Genomic DNA, 20,427 nt, shown 5'->3' with positions numbered 1-20,427 from the left:
AAGAATCGGAGCTATAATCACACATTATTCAGTTACTGACACATAGAAACTTTTGAGATGTTAATTATTGTCTTAAGCTGTTACATTTTGAGGCAATTCAATACACAGGCTATATAATGTGCTGAAGGGCAGCATGTGAATGCAATTGGCAAAATCCAGGTAGCAGTAAATTCTACAAGAAATGAATCTATATCTTCAGTAAAAAAAATTCAAAAAAGAAAAAACCCCACAACACAGCATAACAATCTTTTTTAGATTTCAATTAAAAGTATTTAAAAAGTTCTGACAAACAAAAATGTTTAAGACTGGTATCTGACTATATTAAGAAATTATTACTGGTTGTTTTTAGGGAGGTCTGATGTTGGCATCACAGACATGCTTTGGAGGGTGAACCAACGGCAAAGGAAGACCTTTCTGTCTGTCTGTCTCACTGTCCACTCTGCCTGTCAAAAAATAAAAAATAAAAAATAAAAAAAAAAAAAAGGAGAATCCTTGACTTCCACAGATACGTACTGAAATATTTACAGATAGTATGCCTGGAATTTGTGAGAGAGGGAATTGGTAGGGAAAGGGAAGTAAGGTTGATCATGAGTTGATAAATATTGAAGCTGAGTGATGGCAACATGGGAGTTGAATATATTATTCTCTATTTTTTAATATACTTTAAATTTTCAATAAGAAAGATAAAAAAGGAATGTGATTATATCAACACACATAAACACCACAGCACACTGAAGAAGGTACTCAATAAAGTCAAATAATTAAAAGCAGATGAAGACTAATAAGGGCTTTAAGATTATACTATACAATTAAAAGTCACAATTTTTTAAGTGTCAAGCCCAAAATCCACACCCCATATTACTAACAAATACATCTATTTAAGAAAAACTCACAAAGAATTGGTATCTTTGGCACATATTATTTGATCCAATTACCCATAATAACCTCAGAGGTATTATGCCTTCATTCTAATTCTCCATTTCAAATCATGGTCACATTTAGTCACCATATGGACTTTCTTCTTCACCTATTCTATCATGTTAGCAAGAGTGTAAATTAGCACCTTAAAATGACTCATGTTAGACTTTTATGATCCACATAGGAGAGCAGTAAAGAGAAGGTTATGCTAACCATTGGATGGTAAAAGACACATTAACAGATGCTATTCACAAGTCTCTGTGCACTGATGGCAATTACCACCTGTTCTGCTTCATCTATTAGTGCTATGCATGAAAAGGAAACCAAGAGACAGAAAAAGGCAGACACGAACCTTTATTGTGACAGTTGTATTTTAAATTCTTTCATTAAAACTTCATACCATACCATACAAAATAACAGTAGCATAAATGCAAAGGATAGATAATTGCATCACTATCCTGTGCTGAGACAAGATAACTAGAGCAGGCTCACAAAGGTCTCACTTCCATTCCCTCCTCCCCTTTACGGATGGGAGGGAAGGACTGTCTGCTTTCTGTAGATACCTGGGAAAAGAATCAACCAGAGATGCCTCACACTTCTCATTCTCACCAATTCAGAACTGGTTGTGTTAACTCATGGCCTAACTTGGTAGCAGGTTTCACTAACATAAAATGACAATAACAAAACAGATGGATCAGGGTATAAATTTGTAAAGATAGTTTAACTATAGAGAAAAAAATCTCAAACTTTATAGATAAAAAGAAAACTGAGAAAGAAAATATTCTAATATGTAGGTTAACAATGGGTCTGAACAATAGGACTAGAGCTCTATCTTCCTTTCTTTTTTCTACATATTAAAATATTTTTTCTAACATATTTAGTTTAATAAGAAAAACTCAAAATGTGCTATTACTATTATTTGTATGTGATAATCTTTAAAACACTTACTACCACAGTGACAGGCTAATACATGCTATTTATTTATTTATTTATTTGACAGGTAGAGTTATAGACAGGAAGAGACAGAGAGAAAGGTCTTCCTTCCATTGGTTCACCCCCAAAATGGCCGCTACAGCCGGCACTGTTCTGTTCCAAAGCCAGGAGCCAGGTGCTTCTTCCTGGTCTCCCATGCGGGTGCAGGGGCCATAGCACTTGGGCCATCCTCCACTGCCCTCCCGGGCCACAGCAGAGAGCTGGACTGGAAGAGGAGCAACCAGGACTAGAACCCCGCACTCATGTGGGATGCTGGCGCCACAGGTGGAGGATTAACCAAGTAAGCCAGTACATGTTGTTTAAAATTCAGTAACTTTATTCACTAAAGCAACTTAAAATCTTTGTTCAAGTTATTCCAAAGTATTGGTTTGCATAAAAGATACAACTGAGTTTGGCCTCCTCTCAGTATGAATTATTGACATGGCACTGCAAATAGAAGTTATATACTGTTCTACCAACATGTCACAGAATATATCACAGAAATACTATGTATAATCAGTTCTGTCTCTATAAAAGCACAGGATTTTATTGAACAAAAGACAGTTTACTTACTGCAAGGTACTGTGCTCCAATGACCATTCTGTCATTTAACAACTGCAATAACAATAATACAAACAAAAATAGACACTTCAGCCTCAAAGAGACAAAGAGAGTGTGTGTGTGCAAAATAAGAAACCTGAAGTCACACTCAACAATATTAAATGTTCCTTAACTAATACACCTACTGTCAGTTACCTCTCAAATAACTATAATGGAATCTCTCAGCTGCGACTCCATCCACATGTCAGCCTTGAGAGAAAGAAGGCAACTGCTCCAGTCTGGGAAATTCAGGGGGACTAAGAGTACCCAGAGCACTACTATTTTGTTTAAAGCATGCTGGAAATGCATTAGAGAACTCTTTGGTTTAGAAATCCTATTTGAGCATTTGAGGGAAGCCTCAGGGCTGAGCTTCCATTTGTTTATACACAAGCAGAATATGAACTCATGAACCTGGAAGGCAGTGTATAATTTTACTGTTTATTCTCCCTAAATTGTTAGACTTAAAACTTTTCATCATAAATCCTAAAATGGTCACATTACCAGCAACTTCACTATCTCATAACCATTCCCACCATTTAAAATCCTTCTCCAATAACACTAAATATCTGCTGCCAGTAATTACACTGAGAGTTCCTCTTCAAACAAGTATCTCTATGATTAATCAGAGAATATAATTAGGCGAATATATCTTTGAGAATGGAGAGGAATATAAAATGAAAGGCAAACTTTCAGATGAATTTTCTCAACTTCTTTCTACATCCCATTCCAGTGGAACCATCAAATCCACTATTCCAGAAAAGATGTAGTTATTTACAAACATTGTCATTACTTAGTATTCATAATGTGTTTTTAATACACCAATAAAATTAGAGTGAAATTTTAGGGAGTAATGAATCAAAAGTATTCATATGTCCTCAAACTGTATTCAAAGATCTATAAAACATCACCATTTTAAAAGATTTAGTTAGGTAGAAAGAGCAGACCTAAAGTTAAAGGTATGAATTAGTCATGTGACATAAATATGACATGGCTGCAAGTCAAGGACTTCAAGGACTAACACTGTTACAGGTGGCCATGGGCCACAAGAAAGCTACACATCAAGGCACTTGTTATCTGTCAAAAGGAGAAAGGAAATGAGAAGAATGGATGTCCAGGTTACAGTTTTTATATCAAACAGTCAGAGAAAAATACCCTGCAACAGGCAGGATCAGCAGAAATGTACTTACATGGGTGAGATCTGTTACTAAACTGCTGGCTTGTGTCCTGCTCTGGTAGTATGTACCACCACTGGAGAACTACAGTGTCAGAGCTCTTTGCAGCACTCCCTGGTATGAAAGCACCATTGTGCACATGGGGCAGGACTTAAGATTCAACTAAAAAGCTGTGCCATTTTGGTTAGAAATTGTAACTATAACTCATCTATCCTTATATACTTTTAGATTAGATTTCCCATACAGTCCTTGTTATAAGTCATAAAAACAAATATTTTATTATAAAAGAGCCTAAAGGAAAGGTACATGGTATATAGTAAAGCAAAAACATTCATCAGTTTCAAAGATCAAAGCCTTTGAAATGTTCCTGAAATACAGATGCTCCTTGACTGAACATGAGGTTATTACCCACTTATAAACCCATCATTGGTTGAAATACCCAAAGCTAAAAATACATTCAATACACCTAACCTATGGAACATCCTAACACAGCAGTACAGTACTCTGCAGAGCATCACAGGGCTGGCTGGAAGACGTGGCTCCTGCCAGTACCCAGCATTGCCAGAACTGCAAATAAGAATATGCTGCAAATCACTAGCCCAGAAAATGTTCAAAATTCAAAGTATGGTTTCTACTGAATGCATACTGTATTCACACCATCATGATATCAAAAAATCTTAAGTCAGGTACCACTGATGTTATTGATTTGCAGATTTTTAATAACATGAGCACAATGAGTTTTTATTTTATATTTGAACACAAACAAAACATACAAAAAGATTCACTCTCAAAAATAAACATTCTGTGTACATTTGGCCCGAACCAAAAACTGATGTGTTAAAAATCAGACATAGAGTTTGGAAAATAAAGAATATGACAACATTTAAAAAATACAACATAGTACATATAGAGTTTAGGAATTTCTTTATTAAACAGCATAATTTCCATGTAGTTGTTCCTATTAAACCTTATTTCTGCCTACTCACCCCATTCAAACTCTATCTCCACTCTACAGACAGCACTACTCTGATCAAAGAGCTTGGTCATCCCTCTGAATTTTGCTGCCACCTCTCAGTCTGCCTTCAATACTACTTTTGTCAAAAAGCAAAGGCCTATCAGAGATAAGCTCAGGTGACACACCGCACACCGCCATCTGTTTTAAACCATGTGTTCCCAACAGGACAGGAGACTCGCCTCAGTGGACCCCAGCTCTAGGTGTCTATTGTGACAGTGATGCTCTCACAACCTTTCTCTCAAAGCTATTCTCTGCAGCCTCCGCCACAGCTCACACAATTCAGCATTTAGTTCCTTCCTAAAGCAACTGTAAAAATGCAGGAGGCCATGCCCCATTAACCTAGGACTCTGAGGTCTTTATTTCCTGGGCTCTTTGATAACCTACCCACATAATAAAAAGGAAAAACACTGCAATATTAATAGACCTGGCTATTACTGCTTCATGGGAACAAAGCCACCCTCTGATTCTGGGGCAAAACAGAACCTGAATGTTTTATCTGTAACTAACTCAGGAATACACCCCCTTCTTTATACAGACAGTGCCACAAAAACCACTTCTCTCAGGGTTAATATTCCAAATGGGACAGAATGCTCACTTCTCTCAAAACTGACCTAACATTTTTTCAACTGAGCCATTTCTTTCAGTTTAGATCTGTTCTTGCCTTTGCCAATTAGAAATGTGAGGGTTCTTTTTATTTAGGAATATAAAAAATATAAATGAGGTGGCGGGGCAGCAATATGGTTGGTTTTTCTGCATTCTTTAAAAAAGTTTCCCCCCTGAGTTCACATGTGAAAAAACAATGAATATCATTTTTTCTCAAGAGTGACTAGATTAAGAGAATGGAATATGACAAGATAGGAAAACTTACCCTTTAACAAACATGAGATATTCAACTCCCAATAAAATAATAACAATAATAAAATATTCATACCAATTATATACTCTTTTAGTGACATTTTATGCATTCTATTCTTTGCTCTCAGTAACAGATAAACATGAATCATGGTGGAAATAATGCCAAGTTAAGCACTAGAGGCAGCATTCATTAGCAGGATGAAATAGAAAATGGTCAGGTAAATAAATACTACAACACAAAATGTATTGGTGATGACACTGCACTAAAATAACATAAATGAGGTTTACAACACTTTATTTTATTTTTGGCTGGGAAGCCCTATTAGAAACATTTGCATTAAACTACCCCATACCATTCCCCATCCCTACAACTGAACAAGCCACACGAACAAAAATTGTTCATAACTGTAAAATCATGAAGAGTTTGTATTCATGGCTCTTTTGTCTTGGTGGTTTTCAGACCAGGAAATGAGCTCCATTAAGTAGTCTCACTGATTTCTCCATCTTGAATAGCTGCCAGTTCTGGAATCTCATTCATCCTCAGAATCTCTGCATAGAGCAAGTAATTATGTAGGCTCCTGGGAAGTGGCAATTGACAGATAAAATTCTCTGTTCGTAGATGTTCTGGTTTTAGGCTAGACCGAATTTCCAAACGGCAAAGGTGGGTCAGAGACGGAACAGAGGCTAGAGAAACAAATCAAAAAAAAAAAAAAAAAAAAAGGCAAGGTAAAAAATTTGAAATAAGACATGAAGACACACACCACCCCCTCCCTACACCCCCACTTCTGTGTAGTAACAGAGAATTAAGACATTGCTTAGACTTACTCTGAAAAAAGACTTCTTGGGCCTGATGACCACAACAAACCATATTTACCCTTTTCTACAGCCTTCACCTGGCTCCTTTCCCTCCAGTTGTCAGCCACACAAAGTCAGTACAGTACCCAGTGCCACAAAACTAAATGTTTACACTCTAAAGATCTGACAATAACAACTGGCACTTGAGAAATGAATGAACTAACTTTAGAAATGTTAGAAGCTCAAAGCAACAAATGCTACATCCCTTTTAGTCTGTTTCATCGTAAACAGTCTCTGACCTACCACATCAAGTGAATGGATATGCAGCTTGCAAGTTCTCCTCTTTTTATCTGACATAAAATGAAATTTTAAAATTGGCACAAAAAAAGAACATTTACTGAGTGCCTTCTATACCATATGTCCATGCATTTCACACATAGTCTCTTTTCATCTTCATTAACTCTATGATGCTATTATAGATGTGAGAAGTTTAAAAAGTTTAAGTTTCCAAAGGCCACAAAGCTAGTGAATGGCAGAGTAAGCATTCAAACCAAGATCTACCTGACCTCAGTGCCTCTGAGCTGTGTAACTGTTTGCTGAAGCTGCTGCAGCCAATAGCTAACTACTAATTTAAAGGATAATCTGCATGCATGTAATTAAGAAGCACAGGACAACCATTTCATTTTCCAAGATGAAAACTGAGAGTACTAAAATGTTATTTTATGTGAAACAAACATAAAGCCTTTTGTTAGTACAAGAAATCTTTTATAAATCCCTGTGAAATGTAGCAATGGTTAACAGACTAGGATCAGAACATCAAAGACAAGTTCTGGCAAGAGCACAGCTGATATCAGACAGCTGCTCTGACTCCAAATCCAGGGTTCCTTAAATACTACTTAAATACTTAATTAAACACTTAACTCCTTAAATACTAACTAGTGGGACTAAGAGGAGCTAATTCTCTAACATCTTCAATTTTGTTTAGCTTATTCAGACTTTAAGAACCTCCTCAAATTAGTGTTTCAAAATGCTAAATAAGAAAGAAAAAGTTCTTTACATTTATTTAGTTAGTTAGCTAGTTATCTGAAAGGGAGAGAGACAGAAAGGATCTTCCATCTGCTGGTTCACTCCCCCAACAACCAAGGGTGGGTAAGGAAAAAGGGAAGCGCTCAGAATACCAGCTGGATCTCTCATGTTGGCGGCAGGGACCCAAGTACTAGAGCCATCAACTGCTGCCCCCAGGGTGCACATTAGAAGGAAGCTGGATGAAAAGCAAAAGTGCAACACGAACCCCGGCACTCCAATATGGGATGCAGGTATCCCAAGTAGTGGTTTGACTGCTGTGCCACATTGCCTGTCCCAGTTATCTGTTTTTGCAATAAAACATGAGTCTAAGAAAAGATGGGTATTTTCTTGACCAATGAGTCACAGAGTCAGTATAAATAACAAGACTGTGGCATTTGCAACAGTATTACATCCATTTCCACAGTGTTTTCACATCTAAATCTTATTTAAACTTTACCTTTTTCTATAAGCTTAAAGGGGGAATCACTGTTCTCATTTGAAAAATTGGAAAAACAAAACAAAACAAAACAAAAAAACAGGTAAAGGGAGTCCTGGAGGGATGATCAGGGATACACATGGAGATCGTACCCAAAGGGAACGTCAGTTCTCCAAAGGTGCGCAGAGGCTAAGTTCAATCGTTAAGTATAAAGATGTCTCTTTCCCAGTAAGATCAAGAACAATTAATTGGTCAGTTAATGGAAAGTTACCTTAAAGCAGTTGACCAAACCACACATATTTTAAACATTCTAACTGAAAATGTATACATCAGGGGTTGGCATCCTGGTGTAGCAGGTAAAGCTGTCACCTGCAACACTGATATCCCACATGGGTGTTGGCTCAAGTCCCAGCTGCTCTGCTTCTGATCCAGCTCCCTGCTAATGATCCTGGGAAAGTAATGGAAGACTGCCCAACTGCATGGGCCCCCACACTAATGTGGGAGACACCTGGAAGAAGCTCCTCACTCCTGGCTTCGTTCCGACCAAGCCCTGACCATTGCAGCCATTGGGGAGTGAACCAGCAGATGGAAGACCTCCCTCTCTCTCTTTCAAATAAATTAAATCAATAAATAAAATGTATAAACCAACCATCTCCATAATGCATCATCTGTGGCTTGTAGCTTCACTTTCTTTTTTTTTTTTTTTTAAGATTTATTTTATTTATTTGAAAGACAGTTACATAGAGAGGTAGAGACAGAGAGAGAGGTCTTCCATCCGCTGGTTCACTCCCCAGATGGCCGCGACGGCCGGAGCTGTGCCGATCCGAAACCAGGAGCCAGGAGCTTCTTCTGGGTCTCCCACACGGGTGCAGGGGCCCAAGCACTTGGGCCATCTTCTACTGCTTTCCCAGGCCATAGCAGAGAGCTGGATGGGAAGAGGAGCAGCTGGGACTAGAACCGGCGCCCATATGGGATGCTAGCGCTTCAGGCCAGGGCTTTAACCTGCTGCGCCACAGGGCTGGCCCCAGCTTCACTTTCAATTATGACAGATTTAAAGATACACATAAACCAAAGTGAGCATACAGTCCTTTTACATTTTTACAATTGTTTTCATATCATTCAGTCGCCTTACCCACATCTAATTCAACTTCCATTCCTAATGAACACTTTATGAAATACTTTTAAAGCATTCAATTTTTCCTTAATATAAACAATGATTCTCTTTTCTCAGTCATAATTCTCTGGGTTACACAATTTGGAATTAAGTAATTCCAGTAATATGTTAAATATAATACAAGTTACATAAATAAACACAGTTCAGCTGGGAGAGTCAAAAGTATGTTTGCATTCTAGAGAGTAGCCTTTCAGCTGCAAATACTGAGCATGCGGACCCAGTCATATGTGACTGCGACAAGAAATAACAAGACTAGTTAATCCAGTGTGTGGGTTACAGGAAAGCTGGTTAACAGAATTTCTAATTATATTCAGTCAGAGTTTAGTAACTATCTGCTAAATTGAATATCTTCATTCTGCACATTCTTGTTAATCCAGATACTTATGATATACCTAGAAGGAAGATAAAGGATGGCTGTGCTACTTGGAGGAGAGCCACTCACTCAGGGATAAAAGATGCTTACTGCCACTACAGCATCTCTGGTTGAACAAACTACTCAAAACTCCTCAGGAAGACTGGGAAAGTTTCTCTGGCCCTCCATAAACTTCCTGCAGTGCTGACACACTTTTTTAGGTTGTCTGACTACATCACCAGAGCCCCATCTGTAAAGCTTAATGAATCATTTGATTGTGCACCTATGTGTGTAGAAGCTTAACTATTTGCCATCAACTTAAACTGGTCCCGTACATATTTTTTATGGGATGCTTAAGTGACTTGTCCACTGTGACACTGTACATCAACACAGCTGTCATCAACTACAAATTATCTTGATCCAAGTCTAGGGTTCTGTAATCTGTGAAAAGCCAATAATATTTTTCTAAGATTTTGAAATCACTATTAACTATCATAAGTTTCAGAACCTTGCTATTCAATAATAATTGTAATAGGGTAGGGTAGAGTTACTTCAGACATTGGTTTCAATTTTAATTGTACCACTCTGGGTTTTCTCTTAACAGCACAACAGTTCAATGGCCTAACAAACAATTAGAGGTAAGAACTGTGTTCACAACTGAACTGAGGGAGTCTTTCATCTATAGGCTTAACATAGTTAATATTATACCCATCATTGTCATTTTAGTTTAATATGCAGTGAATACTAAGGGAATGTTATAACCATATATGTAATATTTCCAAGCATGCAAAATTCCAAAGTTTTAGTGATGCATAGTACTTCCAGATGTGCTGCCACTAGGCTGAGAGAAGATCAAACCATGCCTTGGATTTATAATATGAAAAGACTGCAGGAACAGTATGTAAAACATACTTTCATGGAAACTCTTTAAAACTAATTTTAATTTGCCAAGTAAATCTCTGTGCTCTTGGATTAAGGCAATGACTGTAGCTTAGAAAATGAAGTCTGAAACCATGGTATACTTTGTCACTTTTCTAAACCAATCATTTTCTATTTTACATGTTAAATTTAGTTTCTTTACAGATCAATCAGCAGATAAGCAACCTTTTAACTTTTCTTAGCTATATAGAATTCAATTGTTTATTTTCCATTATACATATGTATAGATATAGAAATCAAACTAGGCTACATGTTATCTTTAGTTTTATTAAAATCAAAAGTAGATACAATGATCAAAATAAGCTCAACAGCTTAGTTAAAGGCTATGCAGTGGAAACAAATAAACCCTAAAACTCAGTGTCTTAATACAATGTATATTTGTTGTTCATGCAAAATCCTTTGCAGTTCAGACAATTTTCCTAAAGTAACAACTGAGTGTTCCAGGTTATGTCCATCTTGTGTCACTATCATTTCAAACAAGGCTTTCAGACTTCCTCAGCAAAGCCATGGAGTTCCACAACTGGCTGCTACACTTTGACAACTTATCTCAATCACAAGAAAATCAAGGCAACAAAAAAAGTCTCAATTTATTTCAAAGAGGCAGAAAAAAAAAGGAATTCAGTTAACTGAAATCACAGTTCCAATATCTATTGTGAAAATGATGTGATACAGGTACTACTATGTTTTCTTGGAACTAGGGAAACCCAGGCTCACAGAAATAAGTAACTTCTCCACAGCTAGCAGGTGGTAGAGGAAGGTCTAATTAAAGCAGGGATCCAACCTTTCATCAATATACCCTGTTTGATGTGCATGCAGAACACATACCAGATCACTACCTTGACAGCTAAAGTTAACAGAGAAGTTAAAATTTTTCATTGGCATAAAATAAGGTTGTGTCCCACTTCCATCTTTTTAACAAGTAATTTAATGACAGACTATCAACTGAGCAAGACACATGCTCTTTCTAAAGAACACAGGAAAATAACTATTCTTTCACAAACAAATGCATTTTATTACTTTTAACTTAAAATGGTCTGAGTAGACAACCGGAATACTAGATTATTACTACAAAGGATTACAGATGAACTATTCCTAAACTCAAGTACACAGTAGAGTATCTTCTAGTATTAGTCAGATTTTTACCACTACAACTGAACATCTGAGGCAACTCTGTAAACAAAGTACTGTTTTGGCTCATAGTTTTGGATGTTCACAATCCAAGATCAGGTGGGCCCAATGGTTCCGTCTCCTGGCTGTGGCATTTGCTGGCACAGTCCCAACACAACATAGGGCATCACATGGCAAAAGGGAGTATGTGTGTCCTCACATATGTCTACTTGGTCCCTAATAAAGCCACCAGGATTTAATTATGGGGGATCCACCCTAACAACCAATCCAATCACCTCCCAAAGCCCTTGCCTCAAGATATCATAACTGAATTAAGTTTCAAGCATTTTAGTAATAGTAGCACAAGATTTTGGGAATCAACTCCTTAACACAGAGGTTTCTGGGAGATCTTCAACACACAAATTAATATTCAGACCATAGCATTGACAGTTATTTTTCAGTTTTTCTTTTGCATCTATTTTTTAAATATTAATTCACCATTACTTTTTATTTTAATAATATATACAGAGTTAGCCAAACTGTAAGGATGAAGGCTCAATCTTCCAGATTTCCAACAGTGTCCTAGAATTCTTTTTTTTTTTTTTTTAATTTTTCCCCAGAAACGTTTTTTTTTAAGTTGAGTATTTATTCCCGATCCACTAGGGAAAAAAAGTCCACTTTATGCAGCTACCCTTTAATTCATTTCTTCTGAAGAAAAGTACAAAAGACTAGACTAAAATTCAGAGAGGCACTTAAAGGAAAATCCTTTAACTAGGAGTCCAAAAACAAACTGTAAATGCTTAATTTTTCCAAAAGAATTAGTTTTTGTATAAAATATGAACACTTTTACATTATAAACAAAGACTGTTGTACATACACTTAAATTAGAATTCTGGTATCTGCTTGACCTCCAATTTGTCTCTAGCACAAAGTACACTTGCAAGCCATGATCTAAGAACCTGAAAAGGTAGGACATCTTAGAATAAGTTTTAACCTGGCCGGCGCCGCGGCTCACTAGGCTAATCCTCCGCCTTGCGGCGCCGGCACACCGGGTTCTAGTCCCGGTTGGGGCGCCGGATTCTGTCCCGGTTGCCCCTCTTCCAGGCCAGCTCTCTGCTGTGGCCAGGGAGTGCAGTGGAGGATGGCCCAGGTGCTTGGGCCCTGCACCCCATGGGAGACCAGGAAAAGCACCTGGCTCCTGGCTCCTGCCATCGGATCAGCGCAGTGCGCCGGTCGCAGCGCGCCGGCCATTGGAGGGTGAACCAACGGCAAAGGAAGACCTTTCTCTCTGTCTCTCTCTCTCACTGTCCACTCTGCCTGTCAAAAAAAATAAAAAAATAAAAAAAAGAATAAGTTTTAACCTTATTAACACATTATTAACCTTATTAACACATCTGAAAGACAGCACTGATTCTTTCCTGTGGCTCAATGTCTGGAATATCAGTAAGTTTAAATTTAGTTTACAAAACTTTGCCATATTAATATGAAGAACACATTAATGTTTAACGTTTAAGGATTCTCTTTTAGGATATAATACAATAGAGTGTAACACAAAATATAAAAGTTCACAATCTAAGTCTAATATTAATTCAGAAAACTTCAGCAACTTCTACCTTTACTGAAAAAGACAAACGTTTCCTTACCTCCTACTATAACATTATTCTATTTTCATAGCCTTTTTATGGAAAAAAATAAAGATAAAACTTGGTCATATTACCTACAACTATTAGAAATTGAGTTGAGAGACGTAATATTTAGAGCACATAGGCCATCCATTCTCCAGATATTCTAAAACCTAGCCCTTGTTCAAGTGACAGCAACACAGAACTGAGCACCTGAACCACACACACTCCACTAATTACTTAAGAACTACACTTCAATATGATAGAAACAATCCATGCTGAAGAATGTTAAAAGTCCCAAAAACAGTGGCCACCAAGATACTGCCTAATAAAGCTGTAACAATTTCTAATAGTATCTGTAATTCTAAGCAAAAGCTTTGTCTGATCTTATAAACCCTATCACCTAGTGCCAAAGACTAGAAATTTCAAAGCCAACCTTACAGTCTATCCATAAAGTATCAAATTGCCATGACTATGCTTTCTTCTACACCTACTCCCACCTTTTTCATTTTTTAAATCTTAAGAGATTTATTTATTATCTATTTGAAAGTCAGAGTTACACAGAGAGAGGAAGAGACAGGGAGAGACAGAGACGTTCCATCCACTGGTTCATTTTCCAGACAACTGAAATGGCCAGAGCTGGGCCAGGCCAAAGCCAGGGGCCAGGAGCTTTACCCAGATCTCTCACGTGCGTGGCAGGGGTCCAAACACCTGGTCCATCTTATGCTGCTCTCCCCAGGCCCTTAGCGGAGAGCTGGATTGGAATTAGAACAGCTGGGACTCGAAACAGCAGCAATATGAGATGCCAGCTTCACAGGCAGTGGCTTAACCTGCTATGCCACAACGCAAGTCTCCTCTTTTCCCTCCACTTTTAACCTCTAACTATTTTGTGATAATACATGTAGCATCACAATAGGGATACATTCTGAGGAATACATTGTTTGGTGATTTTGCTGACCTGGACTTGACATTGCCTTTTATGTGATCAGAAGATGCAGTAAATATAAAGTTGCTGCTGGTATAGAAGTTTAATAGAAACACTTTAATAAGTAGAAGGAATACTCTCTAAAACAATAATAAAAAAGTATACTACATTAAATCCTAAACTAGTAATATAGTCATTTAGTATCATTACCAAGTATTATAACTATATCCACTATACTTCTACATTTTTATATATACACTATACTTTTTTTCTTTTTAAAGATTTATTTATTTATTTGAAAGGCAGAGTTACATGGAGGCAGAGGCAGAGGCAGAGAGAGGTCTTCCATCTGCTGGTTTACTCCCCAAATGGCCACAACAGCTAGAGCTGGGCCTATCTGAAGCCAGGGGCCAGGAGCTTCTTCCAGGTCTCTCACTGGGGTACAGGGGCCCAAGCACTTAGGCCATCCTCTAGTTCTTTCCCAGGCCATAGCAGAGCACTGCATCAGAAGTGGAACAGCCAGGACTCAAACTGGCGCTCATATAGAGTGTCGGTATTGCAGACCACAATTTACCCACTATGCCACAGTGCCAGCCCCTATTCACTATATTTTTATGTGAGAAGCAGCACAATAAGTCTGATGACACCAGCATCACCACCAATACGTGAATAACACACTGTGCTACATCGTTAGTACAGTTACAACATTACAACAGCTATGATGTGATAGCAATAGGGATTTTCCAGTTCTACCAAAATCTTTTAAGATCCCCATCACATATGTGATCTGGCATTGACCAAAATATTATGTGGTACATGACTGTATATAGTATTATAAACTCTTTTAAATACTTTTTCAAACAAAGGCAAGGAATATTAGAATAAAAAGATCAAGATAGTTTCCTGGGGCCCTTTTAGGAGTCTTTATAGGATCTAGATCCATTTAACACTGTGAATAGAACAAAATATGTTTGATCATTAAAGGTTCAGGATGAATTATAGTCAGGTACTTTTATAACTAAGAATTTAGTTACTTAGATTTGATCTTGGCTAGGTGACCAGAAGTTGGCAAATTCTTTTATTAAGTTTATCGCTATGTGGTTGAGCTGGTATTCCTAAGAAGTATATAAAAAGTACATGATTAAATGACTTTTACTAAAACTGTAACTACTCAATACATTTTACCTGGTATACACCCTTTCCTGAGCAAGAAGCTTCTTAAGGACAAATCTGACTCTGTGATTAAAAGATGAGCGGTAGGGGATTAGGTGTCAACTTTGTTTATAAACTACAGCAAGTGGCTACTTCCTTAGAGAGGAAAAAAAGTGACAAAATGTTAATTTTGAACAAGTATATGGCATTTCCAGAACTTGAAAAAGGGCTTAGGGAAAAAAATGGAGACAATCTTTTCCTAGATACTGGCATACCTAACAGAGCAAGGGAGATGAGCATTATTTGGGTATTTACTAATAGTGGCAGAGATGTGCAAGAGAAAGAGACATTTTCTCAACAATTTTTAAAGACATATATCAACAACGAGGAAGCTGTTAATACTATGACACGATTAAAGAAAATGGGGTAAAACCAAGAGTGCTACTATGACCAGAGAGGTAATCAATGAGTTGCTCTGGGCAGATTTCCATTCATATTAAAACCATGATAATGTTTCTGCTTACTAGAGCTGCAGCTCCAGGTGAAAGAAGGAGTCTAGATGACCAATGTGCAGTAACTGAGTATCCTGAAAACTGAAGTGAAAAACGGTGTGCTAAGAGAACCTCCACTACAGAGACTAAGAGAATCATAAACCCATTGAAGTTCAGGCAACTGAGCAGATGGGACAACCTTTTCTTCCGAGTCTTACAAAAATTCCAGTGTTGGAACGGCTCTTACTATCTGCATAAGAGATTCCCGGAATGTTTTAGAATACTAAGAAAGAACACTGCAAGTAGGAAAAATAACGTAAGCTTTTCCTAAGCAGTCTCCAGTAAGAGAGTTAAGTAGTCTACTTAAGACAGGGTTTATTTTTTTTTTAAAGATTTATTTATTTATTGAAAGTCAGAGTTACACAGAGAGAGAAGGAGAGGCAGAGAGAGAGAGAGACAGAGAGAGAGGTATTCCATCTGCCGGTTGACCCCCCAGTTGGCCACAACAGCCGGAGCTGCACTGATTTGAAGCTAGGAGCCCAAGAGCTTCCTCCAGGTCTCCCACATGGGTGCAGGGCTCCAAGGACTTGGGCCATCTTCTACTGCCTACCCAGGCCATAGCAGAGAGCTGGATCAGAAGTAGAGCAGCCGGGACTCAAACTGGTGCCCATATGGGATGCTGGCATTGCAGGTGGCAGCTTTACCTGCTATGCCACAGCACCACCACCCCCTTTTAAAAAAAAAAAAAAAGATTGACAGGGTTTAAACAACACAAGAATCATGATGGATCAGGATTTCTCAACCTCAGTACTACTGATATTTGCAACTGGATAATTCTTTATACTGAAAAGCTGTCATGTGTGTTTTAAGATGTTTAGTAGCATCCCTGGCCTCTACAACCCTCTAGATAGCAATTGTAGTCCTATCAGTTGTGACAACCAAAAAATGTTTTCAGACATTGACAAACATCCCCTGGAGAGCAAAATCACCACTGTTTACCCCACCAGTGTTATGGAAGAAACCGTATCAAACAGCTGACAGGCTGAACTTATTTTCTTGGTCAATAACACTCTTAGATCATCTCACCTCGTAAGCCAAGAAACAGGGAGAGAAACTGAGGGATTTGTAGGAAAAATGACATTTTCAATTTTGAATATGTTAAAATGTGAAATACCAAATGGAGACTGCCAAAAGGTAGTTAGATAAGTAAAACTGAAACAAAGAAAAGAGGTCTTGACTAAAGAAACAGACCAGAAAAGCATTAGCTGCATTAATACCTCTGAGAAAGGCTTTTGCAAATCTCCAGCCAACACAAAATCCTCTTAAGAGATGATGATTATGATCCTACACAGCTCTACCTAGTGCCTAATTAAACAAGAAGCCCATGATGGATTTAGTCTACTGTAGGGTAATGTACTCATGCACACTTTTTACCTTCATCTGGACAAACTTGCCATATGTTAGGGTCTTCAGAGTAAACTCTCACATATCTTTACTAATTGATACTTTGCAATAATATTCCCATTTGGCATATGCTCCCTCTTTTGACTCTTTGTTCCCAAATCCATTGTTCCTTATTCTATCTGTTCTGAATAGATATTTCTTCTCTATTGCTGCAGATGCATAATTAGTAAAACTAAAAGCAGATGTAATTCTCAACATTAAGAATTATATGCAAGTGGGTTTTCCAGCATTATCATTAATGAAATTCTGTACTAGAAGGCTCAGACACTCCAAACAGATTACTTTTGTGCTCCAACAGAAAGCTCTGCGATAGTCAATCTGAATACACCTCAGCTGAAGAGCATATTTTTTGAATGTTTATTTTTGAGATTTACTTAAATGTGCTTTTCCAAGAAGTTATAAGACACATTTCTACATATGCATAAGTTCACTTGTTAAAACCTATTCAGTGTTTTATGAAGAGTTACACTTCATGCAAAAATAGCAGTGAAGAAACAATTTTCCTAACTTAAGACTCATAATCTAATTAACAAAACATAGTCAAAATAAATCTGAGTTAAGCAAACAGAAATACTTTACATATACCTTGTTTAGGTTTTTTTTTATTTCTATTTTTTTGTTTTCATTTTATTTGAAAGATCGAAAGTCAAATAGAAACCTCCCATCAACTAGTTTACTCCCCAAATTCCTGACATAGCTGGGACTGGGTAAAATCAAAGCCAGGAGCTCAGAACTCCACCTGGTCTCCCATGTGGGCTGCAGGGAACCCAAGTACCTGAGGTATCACCTACTGCCATCCAGGGTACACATCAGCAGAAAGCTGTATCAGAAGCAGAGTGGTTGGGACTCAAACCTGGAACTCCAGTATAGACTGCAAGTGGTGACTTTACTAGACCATATGTCCATCCCTCAGGTTTAGTTTAAACTGCTTTCCTGTGCAAAATTTTCCCCTACAGTGTGCTCTCTAATTTTTTTTAAATAACTTAAAAATATTTTTAATCAGTGAAAAATTACTTTCACAAACTCCATCAATATTTCAATAAGGCCATAAGCAAAGTGGAAGCTCTCTCCTTCCTTCAGAGAAAAGTACATTCTTTTAGGACCATTTCTTTCCACTGGGATCCCACCCATAAAGGTCCTTGATGTAGGACATTTGTTGCTACTGTGTCCTGGCTTTCCATACCTGAATGCCCTCATGGGCTGTTCAGACAGACCAGAATGTCTCAAGGGCTGATTCTGAGGTCAGAGTGCTACTTAAAGTGATAGTCATTCTATGAGTCACCTGTATGTACCGCTTCCCAACATTGGAGCATTTCCTCCTTTCTAATTCTATCTATTATTATTACTGTTAGTATCTATTATTATTACTTATATAATCACTTTAACACTTAAAATGCTATTTTTACCCCAGCTTAAGAGGATCTGGGGTCTTATGGTAAATTTTTAAACTGTACCCTTGGAAGTAAGTCCACAGGAATGTATACAGAACTATATAGCTTGTGGCTGGTGCTGTGGTGCAACGGGTTAATGCCCTGGCCTGAAGCGCCGGCATCCCATATGGGCGCCAGTTCGAGACCTGGCTGCTCCACTTCCTATCCAGCTCTCTGCTATGGCCTGGGAAAGCAGTAGAAGATGGCCCAAGCCCTTAGGCCTCTGTACCCATGTGGGAGACAGGGAAGAAGCTCCTGTCCCCTGGCTTCGGATTAGCGCAGTTCCGGCTATTGTGGCCAACTGGGGAGTGAACCATTGGATGGAAGACCATCCTGCCTCTCCTCTCTCTGTGTAACTCTGACTTTCAAATAAATAAGTAAATATATAAATCTTTTTTAAAAAAAGAGAATTATATAGCTTTATAGTTACAAACTTCATATACACTTCCTAATTACAACTTTCGGAACATGGTGATTCTTCCCACCGTGCCCGCCCTCCTGCCCACACTCCTAACCCTCTTCCTCTTCCCTCTCTTATTCCTAATCTTATTGTTTACTAGGATCTATTTTTGATATAATTTTATTGAAGTAAATTACTATCTCTCTCCCCCATAATCCCATTCTCTCCTGACATAAGAAAATGCATGTTATAGGTTTTATATACATTCTCCAATGAATCTTCTCACTTAAAAATACAACACAGTTACAGAGGCAAAAGAAGAAAAAGTAGTTTTATGTGTTTAAAAATTGTTCTTTCTTACCAATACGTTGCTGTAAAACCCAAGAGGAATGTGAGGCACGAGCAGAGAGCATCTGTTCAACAGCTGATGGAAGTCTTCTCCAATTAGTAAATTCCAAAGTGAAGATAAGGGTGTCATCGTTGACTGAGTCAATCCTATAGTATCAAGATATTAACAAGTTATTAGATACAAAAAAGACCAAGGGTTCATCTTGGAAACAAACACCACATATCTATTTTTACGTCCTAATAAAGAAGGCAGAAGGCAGACAAAAAGAAAAAAAAAAAAAAAAAAAAGCCTGGGCACAGGAATATTCTTGTAACTGGAGGCAAGTTCAGTAAATATGAATAATTATCTGCGTTTTCCCACTGGAAACTAGATTGAGTCTGTGAAGACAGCAGGAAGTCTACCCTTCCTTCTCACTGGAGATAGCAGCAATGTCATCAGTGGATTTTCCATTAACTCCTTCCACCTAGATCATCTTGCCAAATGCAGCCTGGCTATCCTCACGAACACATTTCAGTATGAGGGCCAAACACCTCAGGTTATCCCTAAATTGAGTACAAAAGAGACATGATTTATTTCTGTCCAACTCCCGGGGATTTGCAACTGTTCTCTAAGAACCTTCCCCACTGTAGGTTCAACACTAAAGAATGTACCAGAATAAAATTTGTTTTAATGAACTGAAAAAAGGGGCTCCACACAAACAGTTCTTTTCCTGTTCTTTCAAAAATATCACAGTCTCTTCCAATTCACCAAGAAAGTTTTCCCCAAATTTTATAAGTACTGGAAACTTAGTGAACAGAGTCCTAACTTCTAATATCTACAAGCATGTTGCCTGATTTCCGTAAACCCTATTTTGGCTCTCTAAAATGAGAGTAATATACAAACTGCCTATTTCAGGGGACTATTTGTGAAAGTAATGTAATATGGTAAGTACATTTTTAAAACTATAGAGCGTTATATAAACATCTGCTATTACTAGAACTGATTCAAAAATTTCTGAATTATAATTTCAAAAGATCTCATGACATTATACATATGGGATTTAGTCAAAGCTTAAAGAGAACTCTCAACCCTAACAAAATTATCCATTCTATATTCAATTAGATACTCCCTATCATCACACTGTTTGAAGAGAAATCAAATTTAAGGTCTCTGGTAATTACCAAAAAAATAAATAAATAAATTCTTCTCAAGACT

General features: G+C 37.7%; 1 protein-coding gene across 7 annotated transcripts in view; it reads right to left on the bottom strand.

Moving 5' to 3' along the window:
* Positions 1–4,360: 4,360 nt before the first annotated feature.
* The window catches only part of ASB3 (ankyrin repeat and SOCS box containing 3), a 190,648-nt gene continuing 174,581 nt past the window's right edge, over positions 4,361–20,427 (bottom strand). For 4 of the 7 annotated variants that reach the window (XM_051829002.2, XM_008252739.4, XM_051828973.2 and 1 more), the window contains exons 9-10: positions 19,246–19,379; positions 4,361–6,216 (exon numbers count right to left, since the gene is read on the bottom strand). In XM_051829002.2, coding sequence (XP_051684962.1) covers positions 6,011–6,216; positions 19,246–19,379 — 340 coding nt within the window. In that variant the 3' untranslated portion in view covers positions 4,361–6,010. 7 annotated transcript variants of the gene reach the window in all.

This window comes from Oryctolagus cuniculus, chromosome 2, assembly GCF_964237555.1.
Source record: "Oryctolagus cuniculus chromosome 2, mOryCun1.1, whole genome shotgun sequence".
Lineage (NCBI taxonomy): Eukaryota > Metazoa > Chordata > Mammalia > Lagomorpha > Leporidae > Oryctolagus > Oryctolagus cuniculus.
Note: the sequence above shows the minus strand (reverse complement) of the source record. Positions and strands in the feature narration are given on the sequence as shown.